This window comes from Hipposideros armiger, unplaced genomic scaffold (assembly GCF_001890085.2).
Source record: "Hipposideros armiger isolate ML-2016 unplaced genomic scaffold, ASM189008v1 scaffold_55, whole genome shotgun sequence".
In the NCBI taxonomy this organism is placed as follows: Eukaryota; Metazoa; Chordata; class Mammalia; order Chiroptera; family Hipposideridae; genus Hipposideros; species Hipposideros armiger.
The window spans coordinates 2635327-2653386 of record NW_017731405.1 but is presented as its reverse complement, the minus strand read 5'-3'; the positions used below and the strand labels follow the sequence as shown (position 1 = coordinate 2653386).

The 18060-nt window shown below is 43.8% G+C and overlaps 1 protein-coding gene across 5 annotated transcripts in view; it reads left to right on the top strand.

The window, feature by feature from the left end:
- PDE8B (phosphodiesterase 8B) overlaps positions 1-18060 on the top strand; it is a 253654-nt gene that overhangs the window by 43303 nt on the left and 192291 nt on the right. For 2 of the 5 annotated variants that reach the window (XM_019641020.1, XM_019641021.1), the window contains exon 1: positions 8432-9085. The exons of the other annotated variants lie outside the window; for them this stretch is intronic. In XM_019641020.1, coding sequence (XP_019496565.1) covers positions 8747-9085 — 339 coding nt within the window. In that variant the 5' untranslated portion in view covers positions 8432-8746. Of the gene's footprint in view, positions 1-8431; positions 9086-18060 lie in introns of those variants that run through there. 5 annotated transcript variants of the gene reach the window in all.

Genomic DNA, 18060 nt, shown 5'->3' with positions numbered 1-18060 from the left:
CTCACGCTGGCTGCTGGCCGCTCACGCTGGCTGCTGGCTACACACGGTAGCCCATGGCAACCCACTGCAGCAGGGGCTGCAGCCTATGCCGTCGCTGGCAACTCATGGCCGCCCAGCTCCAGGTTGAGCTGTTGTTCAGCATCTTAGCTGTGGAGGGCAGTGTCACTGGCCCTCATATGTGGGATCCGAATTGGGGCCCTGCTGCTCAGAGCTGGCGTCCCAAGCCAGCTCTTAACCAATGCGCCACTCGGCTGGCCCTTGGATAATTTTTTCAGAGCATGTGCTAACACATTTGTCTATGTGTCTGTCTGTGTTCCCAATGGAACTGAGATCAGCCAGTCCTGGGGGTTTTCCTTCTTTGTGTCCCCCACAGCGCCTGGCCCAGAGGTGGGTGCTCCGACGATGTCCTCATTGCATGGATGGGTACATGGGTGGATGGATGGATACAAAAGAATGATACTCCTTTGATAAGGTTTTCTGAGAACTTTAACTTAAATGTCATCTCCTCTGAGAAAATGTCCGTAACCCTATCCAAGTCTTTATCCCATTAGCGTATTTTAAATCCCTGCTTAACCGTCACCACTACCAGATAATTTTATTGTTTGCTATTCCTTTCAACCCTCCATAATATTCAAAACTCCATAGATATAAGAGACTGTTTATATCTTGTTCCCCCATAGTTAATGTCTGATACATGGCTACCACTCAGTAAATATTTGCTGAACAGATGAATAAATGGATGACTTTGGCATCATGTAGTGTAGTGAAATCTTTTGGAGTGGATGGTATGCCTAGAAAAGTATGCATGCAGGCAGAGGCGGCTCTGCTCAGAAACCTGAACCTTCTGTTCATTACCCATGAGGCATTTAAGAAGTGTCACACTAATTTAGAAACAATTGTGCTTTGCTTTATATATTATATATCTTAAGTCAAATTGGTGTGAATTTAAAATTTGTATGCTGTGTTAGAATACCTAAAACCTCAATTCAAAGTGCTTATTCATAAATTAAAGTATTTATGCAGCTGTACAGTCTATTTTTTTAAAAAAGCCAATGTTTAGTCATTTGGCAAACACAAATTTCTTATTCAAGACAATGGATTTGTTTTCTAAATCTAGATTTTCACATTGTGAGTTTCCTTAAGGGTGGTAGAAACTACAAGGAGTTCTACTACATATAAGAAGTTTCAGAGTTTTCCACCTTCTATCTTCTTTCTTCTCCTTTCAATTTACCATTCTTTCTTCAAGAGACATTGTCTAGTTATCTCATCTGCTCACTGTTTTCTGCCTCTGTGCCTTTGCTCATGCTGTTCCCCTCATTTGAAAAGTCCTCCTAGTCGAGGTCTAGCTGACATGCCCCCTTCTCCAGAAAGCTGTCCCCAGTTGTCATAACTACTATAAAGAAGTGATAGTGCTACTCATTTTTGCTCTTAGGCCTGACACTCATGTACAAGCTGTGACAATTAAGTTTGCGAACTCATCCTACAAAATGTGCTACATACCTCATTGCTGAGTATCACTATGGTCACTTTTTGGGAAGCTATGCACCAATGCCAGTGCCTAGTCCACCTTTCAAAGCAAGTTTGGAATGCTTTCTGGAATGTCCATCAGAGCTGTTGTCATATTACCCTTGATGTCCTGAATGTCATCAAAATGTCTTCCTTTCAATATTTCCTTTATCTTCCGGTAAAGAAAGAAGTCATTGGGGGCCAGATCAGCTGAGTAGGGAGGGTGTTCTAATACAGTTATTTGTTGACTGGCTAAAAACTCCCTCACAGACAGTGCCGTGTGAGTTGGTGCATTGTCGTGATGCAAGAGCTCTTTTGGGACCATTTTTGCACACACCTTTCTCATGCCAAGATTTTCAGTTAAGATGTTCCTAACTGTTTCTCATTGATGTGTACTTGGTCTGCTATGCTTCTCACAATCAGCCGACAATTTTGGTGCACAATTCGAGGAATTTTTGCAATGTTTTCATCAGTTCTGCTCGTTACTGGCTGCCCTGATCTCTCTTCATCAGTGACGCGTTCTCTCCCCTCAGAAAAACGTTTAATCCATTTGTACACTGCCATTTTCTTCATGACATTATTCCCATAAACTTGGACTAACATGTCTCTGATTTCACTTCCACTCTTGCCAAGTTTAACAAGAACTTTAATGTTTCTTCCTTGCTCTAATTCAAGCTCACACATTCTCGCGATAGCACACAAAAACACTCAACAACAATAACAAATGCCACTCAGTAAGACACCGCCACATGTCAACATGAACACAGCTGTGAGACACTGATACACCAAGGTTAGGAAACCTTACCAAGCTGTTTGTACAGTGCTGCCAACGTAAGCGCACTGTGGCAAGTTCGCAAACTTAATTGTCAGACCTGGTATTAAGCTTCCTCACTTCTTATGTGTAGGTCCCACCTCCCTGATTGCTCTATAAGTTTCTTTGAAGTAGGTCTGTGCTTTGTGTTTTATTTGTATATCCTCTTATGCCTGATACTCTTGTGACATGTATTTACATGATTTTTGGAAATGAATGTTCTACCTCCCATAACCTATTTGGGTCCAGGAAAATTCTGAAGACAAGGAGCAAGAATGTTCCGGAGCTTCTCCCGGGGGCTAATCTCCAGTTCGTCCTTGTGGTATTCTTGTTAATAGGAAAGACAGATCAGTTTTTATTACATGGATTCAGGGCCTAGTGCTCAGTGGATTCCATGTTTGATGATGTTGACCTAAGGAATTCAGATGTTGACGGAATCTCTACCAACATCTTCTCTGTTTTCATATTCTGCAACTGGCATGCAAAAACTGTGCTATAGGCCAAGTCCTCTCCTAAATGACATTTGGTCTGTGGCAAAAGGTCCAAGAAGTGACACACCTAGAGTTAAAAATACAGCTCATGTGTACTCTCCTAACAGAGCTGTATCTCTGTAAACCGTACATTAAACACACTTGGTTAGGAATGTTTCACCATGAAAGTGTCTGTCCCTGTGTCTTTCTTTGTCCCTTGCTTTCTTTTGTCCCTGTACCTTTGTGTCTCCGTGTGTCTGGTTTTGTAAGTATTTCCTTATAAATGTGTATGCATTTAATTTCTCTGTCTCTGTGTCCATCTATCTGTGATTCTTTGTCTTCTTTAATTTTTTCATCTTCCATCTTCTGTCTAAAGAAAACAAAATAGTGGAAGTACATAAAAGAAAATATATTTAGCTAAATTTTTTTGAGGATAAATTAGAAAACATGCTTATACATTTACATTGTTTCTGTAGTCACCAAAATAGTTTTTCAGAAAAAGAAATCTGTTGAGCTCCAGTTTTTTATCTATATCATTTGACGTTCACTAATGAACTTCAACAGATAGACATGCATTTTCCATAATTGTAATCAATCTACATATACTGTGTTGTTTTTAAACTAACACTATTTCATCTATATACATTTAAATAGTGGTGTTCTGTTAGTGTAGTTTGTGGAGCCATTCCCTAAATGTTTGATGATTGGTTATCCCCAGTTTCATTATTGTAAATAGCGTTACTAAAACATCTTTGCATAAATTATTTTATTTTGTTGGTTTTTTCTTTTGTAAACTTTATTGGGGAACAGTGTGTTTTCCCAGGACCCATCAGCTCCAAGTCAAGTCGTTTCAATCTAGTTGTGGAGGGTGCAGCTCAGTGGCCCATGTGGGAGTTGAACCAGCAACCTTGGTGTTGTGAGCCTGCGCTCTAACCACCTGAGCCAACTGGCCACCCGTGTTGGATTTTTTTAATGTACATCATCAAAAGAAGGATTATCAGGTCAAAGGCATTCACTGACTAAAAACTAAAAACATAGGACATTAAACCCTACTCAATAAAATGGGGGGGAAAAACCAACCCCAAACCCCTTTAATTTTGAATTATAGCAGTTAAGAGAAAGGCCAAAAAGAAAGAAATGGGGGGAGGGGAAAGCCACTCATTCAACAAATATTTGAGTACCTACTGTATGCCAGGCACTGTTCTTAGGAATTTGGGATTCATGAGTCAATAAGAAACCTCAAAATTTATGCCCTTACAAAGCCTATATTCTAGTGGGAGAAGATAGATAATAAACATAAAAATAAATGAACTAATTATACAATAAGTTGGAATGTGATAAGTGCTATGGAAAAAGAAAACTAGACCAGACTGAGGGAAATCAAGAGTGGTGGAGGGACAATGGAGGGATGTGAGTTTCACTTTTAAACAGGAGTTATCGAGTAGGCAGCATTTGAGCAGAGGCTTAAGGTAAGCGAGGAAGTTAGCCATCCAGTTTTTTTGTTTTTTGTTTTATTTTTTTTAGCTGAGCCATGGCACCTCAGCTCGGGCCGGGAATCGACCCGCTGTTGCTCAGAGCTCGCACTCTTGAGTGAGCTCTTAACCAACTGAGCCACTCGGCCAGCCCATACCATCCAGTTTTTGATGGAACAGCATAACAGGCAGAGGGAAATGCTCTTGGCTAATAATGTGAGGTCTCCTGGAGAAACAGCAAGGAGGTTGTGTGGCTGGAGCAGAGAGAATGAAGATGAAAGGGAAAGGCTGGACAGGGGCCACATCAGGCAGGCATTGTAGGCTCTTGTAAGGACTTCGAATTTTATTCTAGTCCTCAGCAGAGGCTGTGGAAAGGCTACAATGGACTCATCTCCTGTGAAAGGACAGATGCTGGACTTGTCCTTGACCCCTTCATCCAAGTCTCTGGGATGGGAACAGGGCATTGTTATATTTTTGAAACATTCTTGACGGTGAATTTGATGTGCAGTTAGGTTCAGGACCACCCTTTCAGTTAAAAAATTCCACTGTTATAAATTAAAAATAATTTAATAGAAGGAAAAATTTTGTAGCATCTCCAAATGTTGGTGATTTAAAGACTTTGGAGATTATCTAGGAAATTGAGGCCCAGAGGTTAAGTGACTTGCTTGAGGTTACACAGTTAGCTGTAAGAGGCTGCACGAGGGTTCAGATTCACCCTTTTCTGAGTTCAATGAACCTTCCACAACCTTCCACTGTGCCCGGCTACCTAATAAGCTGTATCATTTCACTTATCAGTTGGTTAGATTTCCAATAAGCTGCACCATTAGGAATGCAGTTTGAATCCAGATGCTGTGTAATGTTGATTGGTTGATTAAATATTTGGTTATCTAAAGATCAATCAGAAAGCTGCTATTGTTTTAACCTTTATGGTTCAGAATCATTCAAAATGCATTAATCATATTTTCTGCTGCTCTAGAGAAATTCTGGAAGAGTCATACCATTTTAGAATGGGAAAAGACCTTCATTGTTTAGGATCTTGTAGTGCCTCTGGGTCATAATTCTGAAATAAGCTGCTATTTGATATTAGTATAAAATGTACCAGCCATTCAGCTGACCCTGGTCATATCTGATGTTTAGTTTTTAAATAAATTTCAGATTTAGTTTGCTTTCTTTTGATTTGTTTCTTGAACATTGATTGTAACTAAATTTTTCACTTAATTCAATTTTTTAATAGAGTTGGTTTTTCTGGCCTTATTCTATAACTCAAGCCTAAATTTTATCTGCAGTGTCTGAGTGTGTGGATGTTGCTGTTCTCCTGGAGTTCACTGAAATTGTGACATGGGAATTGGTCCAAAAATCACTTACGTGAGCAAGAACTCAGGCCTCAGAGTAAGCTAGGGAACGATTTCAGTGAAACTATTTCTCTTCCACTTGCACACTTTTGCATGTTTCAGGGACCAGCTCTGTGCCAGCAGCCGCGGCAGGTTACACATTTCCGCTGCGAACACTTGGTGGAGATTATAAGGCTACGTTATTATTATTTTTTTCCTTTCACTAAGCCAGAATTGGCAGTGGAAGCTGAGTCTGAGGAAGGCAGTGAAACTATTGGCTGCTCTGGGAATAGGAGGAAAAATTTATACCTAGTGCATTTCCCTATCCATCTTCTATTCGTGCATAAGTCGCATTCAGTAAAAGGTATTGGTCCCAATATGAAATGTTCAATTAACATACTTATTTAATAGCTACCTGGAGGTTTTCTACTCTGTCAAGGCCTCATTTTTTTCTTTTTTTATTGTAGAAAGTTCAACCTAAATTTGTTTCTGGGTAACTTGTCCTACCATGATTGAGACTCTAATGTTCTCCACCAGAAGAATGGTTGTAATTTCTGTTTTCATCATAGTCTTCTTGCCTTCAAAAGCCTCCGTGAGTGACTGGCCCTTTTCTCTTCTTCAGGTGGTTTCATCATTGTAACCATACTCCTAGAGAAAACTCTGAAAAAGTAGACATGTGGCATGAGAATTAGCATGGCTCTAAATTTCAGAAAAGGCTGCCCTTGGTGGCTTCCATGAAGGATAATGACTGAAATGGGTGTGTGTAAGAGAATCCTAGATATGCTTGACTCTTGACTTAACATTACATCAGGGATTTAGTATGGAGACTAGTGGTTTTGTAATTTAACTCTGATGATGTTTGCCCAGATCCAGGATGGTCCCTTGGAAGTAAAGCAGATGGCCGTCATCAGGCTTAGGCCTGTTCCAAATGAATGATTGTCCTTATCTCTTCACCTTGACCATTTAATGTGTGGTTCTTATAAGCATGGATAGGGAAAAGGAAGCATGGACCCAGGAAACCTGGAAGGGAACTGTGGTGGAAGCTGTAATGCCAGAAGAGGACTTACCCTCCAGCTGGAGGAGTGCTGCCAGCAGAAAGCCCTCAGCTCAGCTGTCAGCCTCAGAAGGGGATTGCCTGAGCTGAAGGGAGCCACCTGCCCCAGGTTGCTCTGATGGCCTGCAAGTAATTACAGATCCAGGTGGGCTTAATAGAGGCCCATCCTCCTAGCCCCACCTCAGCATAACTCGGCAGCGTCCCAGCTTCAGAATCCTCCCTACAGGGATGCTTGAGGGTTTCACTGAGACTGTATCCAAGGTCAGTTTCTCCCTCTGCTCAATCTTTCCTTCCTCTCTTCCTCCCTTTCCTTCCAGATGTTGACTCCAAGATGGAAAGTTGGAGTGTTAAACTGAGAAGAGAAACAAAGGTAGAAGAATTAGGTTAGAATAGTGCTTTCTTCTCTCTATATCTGAATTTGAGGTAACACCTTGCTTCTCTATGAAGGGTTGAAGCTGTCATTTGAAATCTTCTCCAGTCATTCCAAAGGTTGGTGTTTTGGGAAGAGAAAGGGAAGAATCAAAGAAATTATTTCAAATTGAATACTTAACTTCCTTGTGCTTTACATTGTGACTTCGTGTTCTTGCCCTTATGTGCAACACTACACTGAGTCCTTTCTTAGACCATCTCAGTTCTCCGCTGTGCCCCTGTGGCAGCAGACAGGAATCACTGAAAGAACCAAACGAAGAGATGGGCATAGGTGCCTGGAAGCTCTAAACCAGAGCTCTGAAAAGCAGCCTTGTTTCCAAACGTATTCTTATTCTCCTTGAGTGAAGCTTACCTTGTGTTATGCCTCACTCCAGGAGTGAGTGCCCAGCACAGTGTTGTGAGGAAGAGCAGTTGACAATGGGAGGCTGGGTGGAGTAGAAGCCAGGGTGAAAACTTAGTGACACCCAAGAAAGAGGTGAAAACTCTGGAGGGCAAAGCCAAGAACCACATGGAGAGTCTTTCTGTTCTTTCCATGGATCTTAGGGGAATTTGTATGTTTCAGGGCTCCTTCCTCTGCAAGGCCTCCCATCCCTCCGCATGAATCCCCAGATGATGAGTAGACTTGGAGTAGACTTCTTCAGAAGACTGGGTCGCCCTCACCTTAGCCTTCAGAGTGGAACGGGGTGGGTGGGGGAGGGGCCGCGGACGCCTGAGCTCTCGCCTTAACTCTCCGAGTGCACTGGGAGGTGCACAAGTCAGATGGGTGGGCCTGGGCTGTGGGGTTCCTACTATTTCGGGATGGCATCCTGATGTTTTGTTTAGGGGTGTGTTAAAATGTGTTGGTGAAAGGCTTCTTGCGGTGCTCTCCAGTTTACGCTGCCCTTCGCGGGCCGGCCCGGGGGGAGGGGGGGGGTGTGCCGCGAGGGGAAGAGGGGCTGTGGCACTTGAGGGCGGCATCAGAATGGGTGCAGAACGGATGAGGCCTCTGGACAGTGGAGGAGGAGGGGAGGGCGCCTAGGCGTGGTGCCAGCAGCCGCGCACTGGAGCCCAGTGGACAGAAACAAGCGGCAGGCGCTCTCGCCCAGCTGGGGAGAGCTGGGGAGCGGCGGGTGGGGCTGAGGGAAGCAGTAGGGCTGGAGAGGCAGAGGCTGCGGAGCGGGGGCACCTGAGGAGGGAGGCGGGAGGGGGGAGAGAGGGAGGGGCACCCGCACGGACTGAAAGTGGGGAAAGAAGAGGCAGGCAGGCAGGCAGGCGCCCTGGCCCCGGGGCCACGGGCGCCGAAGCCCAGCGAGGTGGAGCTGGGCGGCGGGGGGGCCGAGCTGAGGGAGGAGGAGAAGGCGGAGGCGTGGGGAGCGTGTTTGGGGCGCCGCGGCGGGGAGGGTGGCGGCTGCCGGTGCGCGCTGGGCGCTGTGTGTGCGCGCTCCCCCGCTCAGTGAGGAAGATGGCCCAGAAGGGAAAGTTGGGGTGACGTGCGCGGCCCCCGGAGGCTCGGCGCGGGGTGCCGCGGCGAGCCCGACGGAGGGGCGACCAGACAGGCCAGGCAGGGGGCGCGCAGTCCCGGCGCTGCCATCACCGCTGCCGAGGCATCTGCCCCCTCACTGCAGGTGGCCGCGGGTGCGCTGGGTCCCGGCGGCCGGGGGCGCAGGCGAAGTGCGGGGGATCCCGGCCGAGGGATGGGCTGCGCCCCCAGCATTCACGTCTCGCAGAGCGGCGTGATCTATTGCCGGGACTCGGATGAGTCCAACTCGCCCCGCCAGACCACCAGCGTGTCGCAGGGCCCCGCGGCCCCCCTGCACGGCCTCTTCGTTCAGACCGACGCCGCCGACGCCATCCCCTCGAGCTGTGCGTCGGGACCCCGCGGCGCTGCCCGTGTCCGCAGGGCCCGGGCTGAGCTGGGCAGCGGCAGCAGCACAGGCTCTGCCGCCCCCACCGCGACCACCTGCAGGGGCCGGAGGCGCCACTGCTGCAGCAGCGCGGAGGCCGAGACCCAGACCAGCTACTCCAGTGTCAAGGTAAACGCCAGGCACCGGCACAGGCTGGTGGGGGGCTGCCCTCCCCGTCCGTGCGGGTTCTCACGGGTAAGGGCTCCAAAGGAGTTGAGTGGCCGTGACACGGTCGGGTTGGGGAGGTTGTCACGAAGGAGGAGTTTACTTTTCATTTGTGGGCGTGATAGGAGCCCAGGAAATGTGAGCAGAAAAGACCCCTAGAGGGGTCCTGGGAGCTGGTTCTGGCGGGGGGGTGGGGTCGGATGGAGAAGGGAGCGCAGTGGGAAGCTTGTGGGCTGGCCGGTTCCTAATTGGGGAGGAAGGCTGTGGCTCGGTTTAATGCAGGAGGCAGTGTGGGTATCATTGAGAGCATCGGGTGGTGAGTCCCATTGAATGAAACCTGAGCAGCGAGCTGGATTTGCGTGTCTTGTGGGTGAATGGTGCAGACCCGGGGCAAGGATACGATAGTGCCTCCTATTCCCATTTTTACCTGGGAAAACCAACCCGGCTGCCTCGAGTCTTAGGACCGAGCGTGGGGATTTGTGAATGAATGAGGGTGTTTGTGTTTTGTGGGGAGATGTAGGAAGGGAATGGAGGGAGAGAGCCAGAATGGAACCTGTTGTTTGTCCCTTGTTTGGGTTGGCTGCATCCTGGACATAATTGAGAGAATCGGGCCGTGAGTTTGGAGGGTCAGCCGAACTACAGTGAGGGAAATTCGTTTCCAGTGCAGTGTAACTGTCTGAAGATGAACAGCCTGCACAAACATCTCATCTTTCAGGAAAAAGGAATTGTGAGGAAATGGAGAAGATGTTTTAAATGATTAAAGCAGTCACTAGCTAATTCTTAATGACAGAAGAAAAATGATTATTTTAATAGTTCCTTTCTGTATGTTCTTAAAACACTAACTGTTAAATCCTAGCAGCGGTTCTCAACCTTCCTAATGCCACGACCCCTTAATACAGCTCCTCATGTTGTGGTGACCCCCAACCATAAAATTATTTTCGTTGCTACTCTATAACTGTAATTTTGCTACTGTTATGAATCGTAATGTAAATATCTTTTTGTTTTCCGATGGTCTTAGGCCACCCCTGTGAAAGGGTCATTCGACCCCCAAAGGGGTCGCGACCCACAGGTTGAGAACCACTGTACTAGAGGGTTTTCATTGTGTAACTCTAGCCACTGGATCTTTTATCCTTATAACAAGCAAAATGACAATGGCATATCCCACTGTGTAGAGGGAGAAAAATGCATCTCCATGACTCTTAATGTTCGAATCACAGCTTTTACATGGTCAGAGGATTACCAGGAAGCGTTCCATTGATTATACACAGTTGTATATTTAATACTGGAAAGCTATTCAACAATTGGCTTAGTGCAAGGTGCCTGCTAATCGTCACTGGATGAAGTCAGCTCTCAGCGGAGGAGTGAAGAGCTACATGGCATGTGCTGGCTTCAGTTTGGAAGACCAAAAGCTTCCTTTAGTGAACTTAGTTTAGCAGCATCTGATTTTATAACAGGACGCTTAACTGGTACTTATTTATAGTTGTAGGGTTTCTCTGGTAATAATATGATATGATAATATAATCATCATTATAATTTTAAAATGCCATTTATTGAGCACCTACTATATGCCAGGTATAAACTTTCTCTCCTAGCTTCTGAGTGTTAACCATGTGATGATCGAATTTCCAAAGATCGGAGACCTGAATTCATGACAGTACAACTTACCAACTGAACATTTGTTATAGAGGCGTGCGCTGAACACTACATTTTTCATTTGTCAAGTATTTTTTTTAAAACACACTGATTCACATAAAGTTAGTATTAGGACAAATTTCAGGGGAATACAATTATATATTTGGTGAAATAATTAAATTGGGATGTTATCAATAAAAACTATCTTTTTGCCTTCTTGTTGAAAAGGAAATTTGAAGGCATGAAGCAGTAGTTCAGAATGGTGACAGCCTATGAACCCTGATACTTTTTTTGGTTGCTTCAGAGAAATTGTGTATTTTTGCCCTTCAGAGTAGTAAGAATCTCAGTGTAGTACCTGGCAACTCGAGCTACTCCATGTTTGTTCAATGAAAGAAAGAATAATGAATGAATTCATTACCTATGTTTTAATACCTCCCTCAAGAGGCTCAACTGGAGTAAAAACTGGATGGAAAGTGAGTCTCAATTATTAGCAGCTAATATAAACTTGTATAAACATCATTGCTACTTGGCTGAAGTGTTAAAAGGCTTGACCTGGATTGGAATTTAACTCACTTTGCTTTATCAACAAGATTTCCAAATAAGAGCTTAATTCATTCCAAGCCATTACTAGGAATGTCAGGAATGAAACTGCTGGTTCCGTGATTCACCACTAATTTGCATGTATAGATCTCAGAAACTATAGGTTTAAAATTAAATTTGAGACCAGAATTATTATTTATACAAATCCTACAGAGTTTTTATTACTGAATTGCTTTAATATATTTAAGTCCTTTTAGGACTTGTGATTCAGTGTTATTTTTTTCAGTCTTCACATGTTCCATACTCTTTTGTGGTTAAGGTAATTTTGTAAATACTTTCATTTCTTTTTAGAATAAAAATGTTTCCACCTCAAGAGTTTGAGATATTGTAGTTGCTAGTCACGACCCCCTCTCTGCTCCCTTTTTCTAAAATGCTCAAGTGGAAAAGTCAGGTCTTTGCCATTTGGTCCTGTTTACAGTGGTAGGTTGTAAAAGGTTTGTGTGTGTGTGTGTGTGTGTGTGTGTGTGTGTGTTTCCTTTTTGTACATCAATTATAAACTATATCCTCATTATCTACTTGGTCTCCGGTATTCCCCAGAGTACAAAAATGTGTGCTTGATCTGTCTCTCTTTTCTAGCAATAATTCATCTCATTAAGCTTTTAGAATGATGAAGCATTATGATGTCAAACATGATGTCAACAGGAACCTTCCTGAATACCTAATTTTGAAAAGAATTATAAACATTAATAATTCATAGGCAGTACAATGATATCATATGGGTTTCCATTTCCTTTAGATTTGTCTCCCAGTTGCTGTTAAAAATGCAACTACCTAGCAATTTGTCTCCTTGTTTTCCTTTTTTAAAATAGTACTCCAACAGGAGAATTCTGCACAATGCTTATTTCTGATATTGTGCCAGTTTTGTAATTCTTGTTCAGAAATCCTCAAAGGACATGGTTTGAATCTCTCTCTGGGAAGATCTGGGGATTCTTACAACTTTCTTTTCTCATACCAGCTGTTGCGGCAGGACAGGCATCTGAGACTAGGCAGTCAGTTGTAGAAAAGGCTTCATTGACGCATACAGTCAGTCCACTGGCAGCCATCTCTATGTAGGTTCTCTCATTTGTGGATCAGGCACAGGAGGTTGTTAATTTCCAAATGATTTTGTGCTGATAGTCAGCATCCCTAATTTCCCCCTTTATCCTCCATTCATCGTGCTCATTTATTCAGTCAGCCAGTATTTGTGACAGACTTGTAGACACTCGGGATTCAGGGAATAGCCATGAAGCTTGGTAAGCAAAGCTTAACGAAGATGGTGAGCCTCTGCAAAAGGGTGTGCCTAAGCCAGTGATCAGTGACTTCTGTATTACCTATTCCGTGGCTTCCTAGAGTTGACTATCTATAAAGGGAAAATAATTATATATTTTTCTGACCTTGTGGTAAGTAATTAATGAGATTTTTGTTTTAGAGAGGGGTAGAACTATTTTGAAAAACATCCTATTTTTTTGAAAACCATTTTTGAAAAATGTCATTGTCCTCGAAGTCAGTGTTCTCAAAATTTAGTGTACATCAGAACCACCTGCAAGGCTTGTTAAAATACAGATTCTGGGCCCCACCCCAAGTTTCTCATTTATAAACAATTGTAGATTTTGGATGGGGGCTGAGGATTTCAGTTTCTAACAAGCTTCCAGGAGATGCTACTGTTGCTATTGTTGGCACCACACTTTGAGAACCACTGCTTTTAAATGTATTGAACTGATTGTCGGTTGATCAGATGAATTCAGTGGGGCCACCTGTAGCAGAGTGTATGGTACCACATTGCATGTATTTGGGTACTAGTTGCTGCCCTACCCTCATCTTAGTTTACTTTTATATGGGCCACCTGCCGTCTCCATTCATGAAGCCAAACTCTGAGACTCCAAGGTTAGCTGAAAGTCTACAACTGGGGAGAGTGCTGGACCATGGAGCCCACTGTGGTTTCTTGAGGTTCCATCTACCCTCAGGACCCACTGGAGTTTGTAGGTCCTGAGGTTATGCTTTGCTGTCACAGTCCCTCATGTGCATCTGCCCTGCTGAAGCCATGTCCTGCATGATGGGAAATTGCAATGCAAGGGAGGAGCTTAATGTGAGCTGACATGACATGCTACAGACTCATATTCAATTCTCAACTCTTGGAGTTCTTGTTAGTCCTTTTCACCATTGTTGTTGTTGTTGTTATTATTATTATTATTATTATTATTATTTTCATTTAAAAATAGAGTATAAGGTTTAGTAAGCCCAAGTAAGTTTTACAAGTTGATTTAGTAAAATCCAATATTACTTTCTGCCGTAGTCCCTCCCCTGTCTCCCAATGCATTAATTTTAGCCACTGAGCAAATTTTCCTAATTTTCACTGCTTGCTTCAGTAGTTACATTAATTTTTAAGGACTATCAGATAATTCTCCCTTTTGACTCTATTAAATAAGTCCTCAAAACAACAGGTAACATAGTGCAAGATGCTAACTTTTCAGAAGTGATACTTCTCTACTGAAATCCCACCCCAGGGACCACCAGGCTGGACTGGGCGTACTGGTGAGGGCAGGGCAGATCCTGTGGCACTAGGCTGGTGATGCGTTAACTCCAGGAATCAGAATAGGAAGGAGGGAGTGAGCCTCATGGAACCAGGAGGGAGGACAGAGTCCAGAGCCTGGGAGACAAGCAGAGCAGGGAAGGAGCTGGCAAGCACTTGGGGGCCAGGTGGGCAAGTAAAATCTGGAATCCAGGCGCTCAGCAAAGGCAACAGCTTTTGAACTAGGTTGAGACTTCTGACCGGGGAATAGAAGGTATTACATTTCTGTTCTATTTGGGGTTCCGGGAATAGAAGGTATTACATTTCTGTTCTATTTGGGGTTCCCTGCTGATTCTGAAGAGCTCAGGACTCACAGGAGACACTGGTGACCACTCAGAGGGCTATAAGTAAAGCCTGCACTTATGTGAGGCAAAACCAACCAACCAGGCTTTCCTCATGCCTGATCAAATAGTGTCTGGACAGGAGCCAGATTGAATGTCCACAAGGGTTTAATGGAAAACAGTCTAATGAAGGGACTATTTTGGATGTGTTGGCAGGATGAAAGGAAATCAACAAATGATGCTGAAGCACCCTAAGACTAGAAAAAGAGGGCACTGTTACCACCTAGAAGAAGCAACGGGGAGAGAGAATGGTCATGGTAACCTGAGAAACTAAACCTGTAGGACAGGGAAGCCCCAGAAGCTGTGGTCTTAAGGAGAAATGCAATGATTGGAGGCCTGTGGCCTGTCAGGGGGAGCCAAGAAAGGAAATACTTCCCACCCCATTGTCCTCCTTTCCGTCCATCTCTGTATAGACTGGTACATCCTTTTGGCCAAACACACCTGAAAACCAGAGGGGCCAGAGAGCCCACTGGTGGAGATTTGCAAGAGAAGCGTAGAGAATATCCTGACCATATAACAGAAGGCTCTCTCTAACAAGTGTTTAAAGATGTTCAGCATCGTTAGAGATACCCTGGTAAGCTCAAACTGAGATGAGCAGTTTTGGTGATTATCTAAAATAATGGTGTGTGTGTATGTGTTTTTAATGGCCACTTATTTTATTGATTATGTTTCCTATTTGTTTAATGACTAATGGTAGTAAAATATGTCCAGTTATCTTGTTTAGAGACCCCTACATTCTTGCTGAAAACATACCCTCCTCTTTAGTTCATCTCTACTCTGATTCTGCTCAGACATTTTCTTAGTCATCTTGAGCTCTTATAACAAAATATCATGAACAAGGTGGTTTAAACAACAGACCTTTATTTCTCATTGTTTTGGAGGCCGGGAAGTCCGAGATTAAGGTGCTGGCAGATTCTGTGCCTTGTGAGAGTACCCTTCGTGGCTCGCAGATGACCATCTTATTGTGTCTTCACATGCAGGGAGCAAGCAAGTTCTTGTCTCTTTCTCCTCTCATAAGAACACTAATCCCATCATGGGGACCCCACCCTCATGTCCTCATCTAATTACCTCTCAAAGGTCCCACTTCCACATACCATCAGGGTCAGGACTGCAACGTAGGCAATTTGGGGGACACAAACATTCAGTCCATAACAGACATGTTTCTGTCATTTCCTCTGCCCCTTGCCCATTGTCCCCTCCCCACAAGATCTCAAAGCCCAGAGGTAGGGGTGGTGAAAGAAAGCCCTCTTCTTAAGTGGGAAGTTCCCTAAGTAGGATCCCAGCTTAGCCATCTTGTTACATTTTTGGTTAGTTTGTACTTTTCTGCTGTCTACACCTTTGCTCACTAGCCTCAAGAAGTGAATAAGTGAGTTTTACTCTATGTTTATAAATGATATTTTCCATAAAGACTATGTATATTTAAAACATTTTTTTAAAGATTTTTATTGGGGAATTGGGGGGATGGGAACAGCGGTGGGGAATTGGGGTAAGGGGAACAGACAAGTTGCTGTCCTTTTGTTCTTCAGTCTAGTTGTGGAGGACGTTGCTTCACTGGCCCAAGTTGGCACCATCATTGCGCTCTTCCCGGGTAAGGCAGATCAGTCGCCGGCTTCTGGACGGCCGCTCACTGTGGCTGCTGGCCGCTCACGCTGGCTGCTGGCTACATACGGTAGCCCATGGCAACCCACTGCCACAGGGGCTGCAGCCTATGCCATCGCCGGCAACTCATGGCAGCCCAGCTCCAGGTCAAGCTGTTGTTCAGCATCTTAGCTGTGGAGGGCAGTATCACTGGCCCTCATATGTGGGATCCGAACCAGGGCCCTCTGGCATCCCAAGCGAGTTCTCAACCATCGCGCCACTCGGCCGGCCCAAAACATATTTTAAAATATTCAAATGTGTTGACTTTGTTTTTAAAAAATAGGTGTTACTTTTATTTATGACAGAAGTCTTGGTAGTTTTTATGTTTTAATAGAAAACAGTACTTTTTCATAGGGAATATAGTTAATAACATTGTCATAACTATGTATGGTGTCAGGTGGGTATCACTTCATAAGTTATATAAATGTCTAACCAGTGCCCTGTACACCTGAAATTATTGGGTTGTCAGAAAAGTCATGACGCATTTTTGCAATGAAAAACTTAGAAAAAATACATCATGACTTTTCCGACAACCCAATATATTGTTGAATGTCAAATGTAATTTGAAAATAATTTGTAAAATGAAAAAAAAATTTTTAATAATTAAATTTAAAAAAATAAAGAAAGAAAACACTGATTTTTAACAAGTTGCAATATAGGTTAGTTTAGGTTCTTTTGTTGCTAGCTTCTTTCCCATTTTCTCTTCTCTCATTGGCAGAAAAAAGCCAGCATTTTTTCAGGATTTTGATGCTGTATTCTTTACCATCAATTTCTTTCATCTCCTCCTCTCTGCCTCCTTAGGGATAGTTCACAGAAAAATAGTTCAGAAGCTTGTGATTATTATAATAAAAATCAGGAGACAATTTTACTTTTGGATAATCCATCAATGAAAGAAAGAATACCTTGTGATTATCTCGTTTCCAAGGTGATTCAAATTTTCATGTATGGTTTGTACATTTTGCAACAAGGTATATAGAATAGATGTAATAATATTAACTATTATTTAAGTCCTTGATATTTGCAGAGCACTTTATATACATTGTTTCACCTAATCTACATTGAAAATACTATGAGCTACAAATTATTATTCCCACTTTACAAATGAGGAAATGAGGCTGCAAGAGGTGGGATAAATTGTTCAAGGTGAGGGTTGATACTTGAATACAAGATTGTCTGAATCCAGGCTGGCCGAGTGGTGCATTGGTTAGGAGTTGGCTTGGGACACCAGCTCTGAGCAACAGGGCCCGTGTTTGGATCCCATATGAGGGCCAGTGATGCTGCGCCCTCTACAGCTAAAATGGTGAGCCACAGCTCGACCTGGAGCTGGGCTGCTGTGAGTCGCAGGCTGTAAGGTACCAAGAGTGGGTGGCAACCACTGTGAGTGGCCGTCCAGTGGCCAGCAACACATCTGCCTTAGCCAGGAAGAGCGCAATGATAATACCAACATGGGCTAGTGAAGCAATGTCATCCACAACTAGACTGGAGAATAAAAAAGGACAGCAACTTGTCTGTTCCTCTTCCCCGAGTCCCCAATGCTGTTCCCCTCCCCCAATTCCCCAATAAAATCTTAAAAAAAAAAAAAGATCGTCTGAATCCAACTTCAAGGTTTTTATTCACTGAGCTTGACTGCCATTCACACAGGCCTGAAGACTCAAGGCCAGTACTGGAACTGCAGAGTTATGCAGAACAGCGAGGAGGTCAACAGGTGGTGGTGGTGGGGCAATCAGGGGCCTTGTGGGGAGGTTTTTCCTCCTACATATCCACTGTCACCCCTTCTATTAGCTTGAACTGGAGCATTGTTTTGAGATGAGTGGAGAATGTAAAATGCATACAAAATTGGAGAAGCTTTGGCATAACATGCTGTCATTATTTGCACAGTACTTGGCATTTTGTAAGTATTGTAGAAATATTAGCTGCTAATAATCCTGTGGTTGCTATCATTTCTGTTTTAGTAATTAAAATGAGATTTTGGTTATTTCAAGTTAGATATTTTTGAAACATGTCATTATTTTTTTCCTGGGAAATGTATCTAACTTTCAAGGTGATTGATTTGGCCAACGTAGGTGACTAGATTTACAAAGACATATGCATTATCCTGAAACTCTGAAAACCTCTGCCACAGACAAGTGTTTGGCCTGCATCCTCTGTGTTTCCAAAGAAGGTGATACAGTGAAATCTTA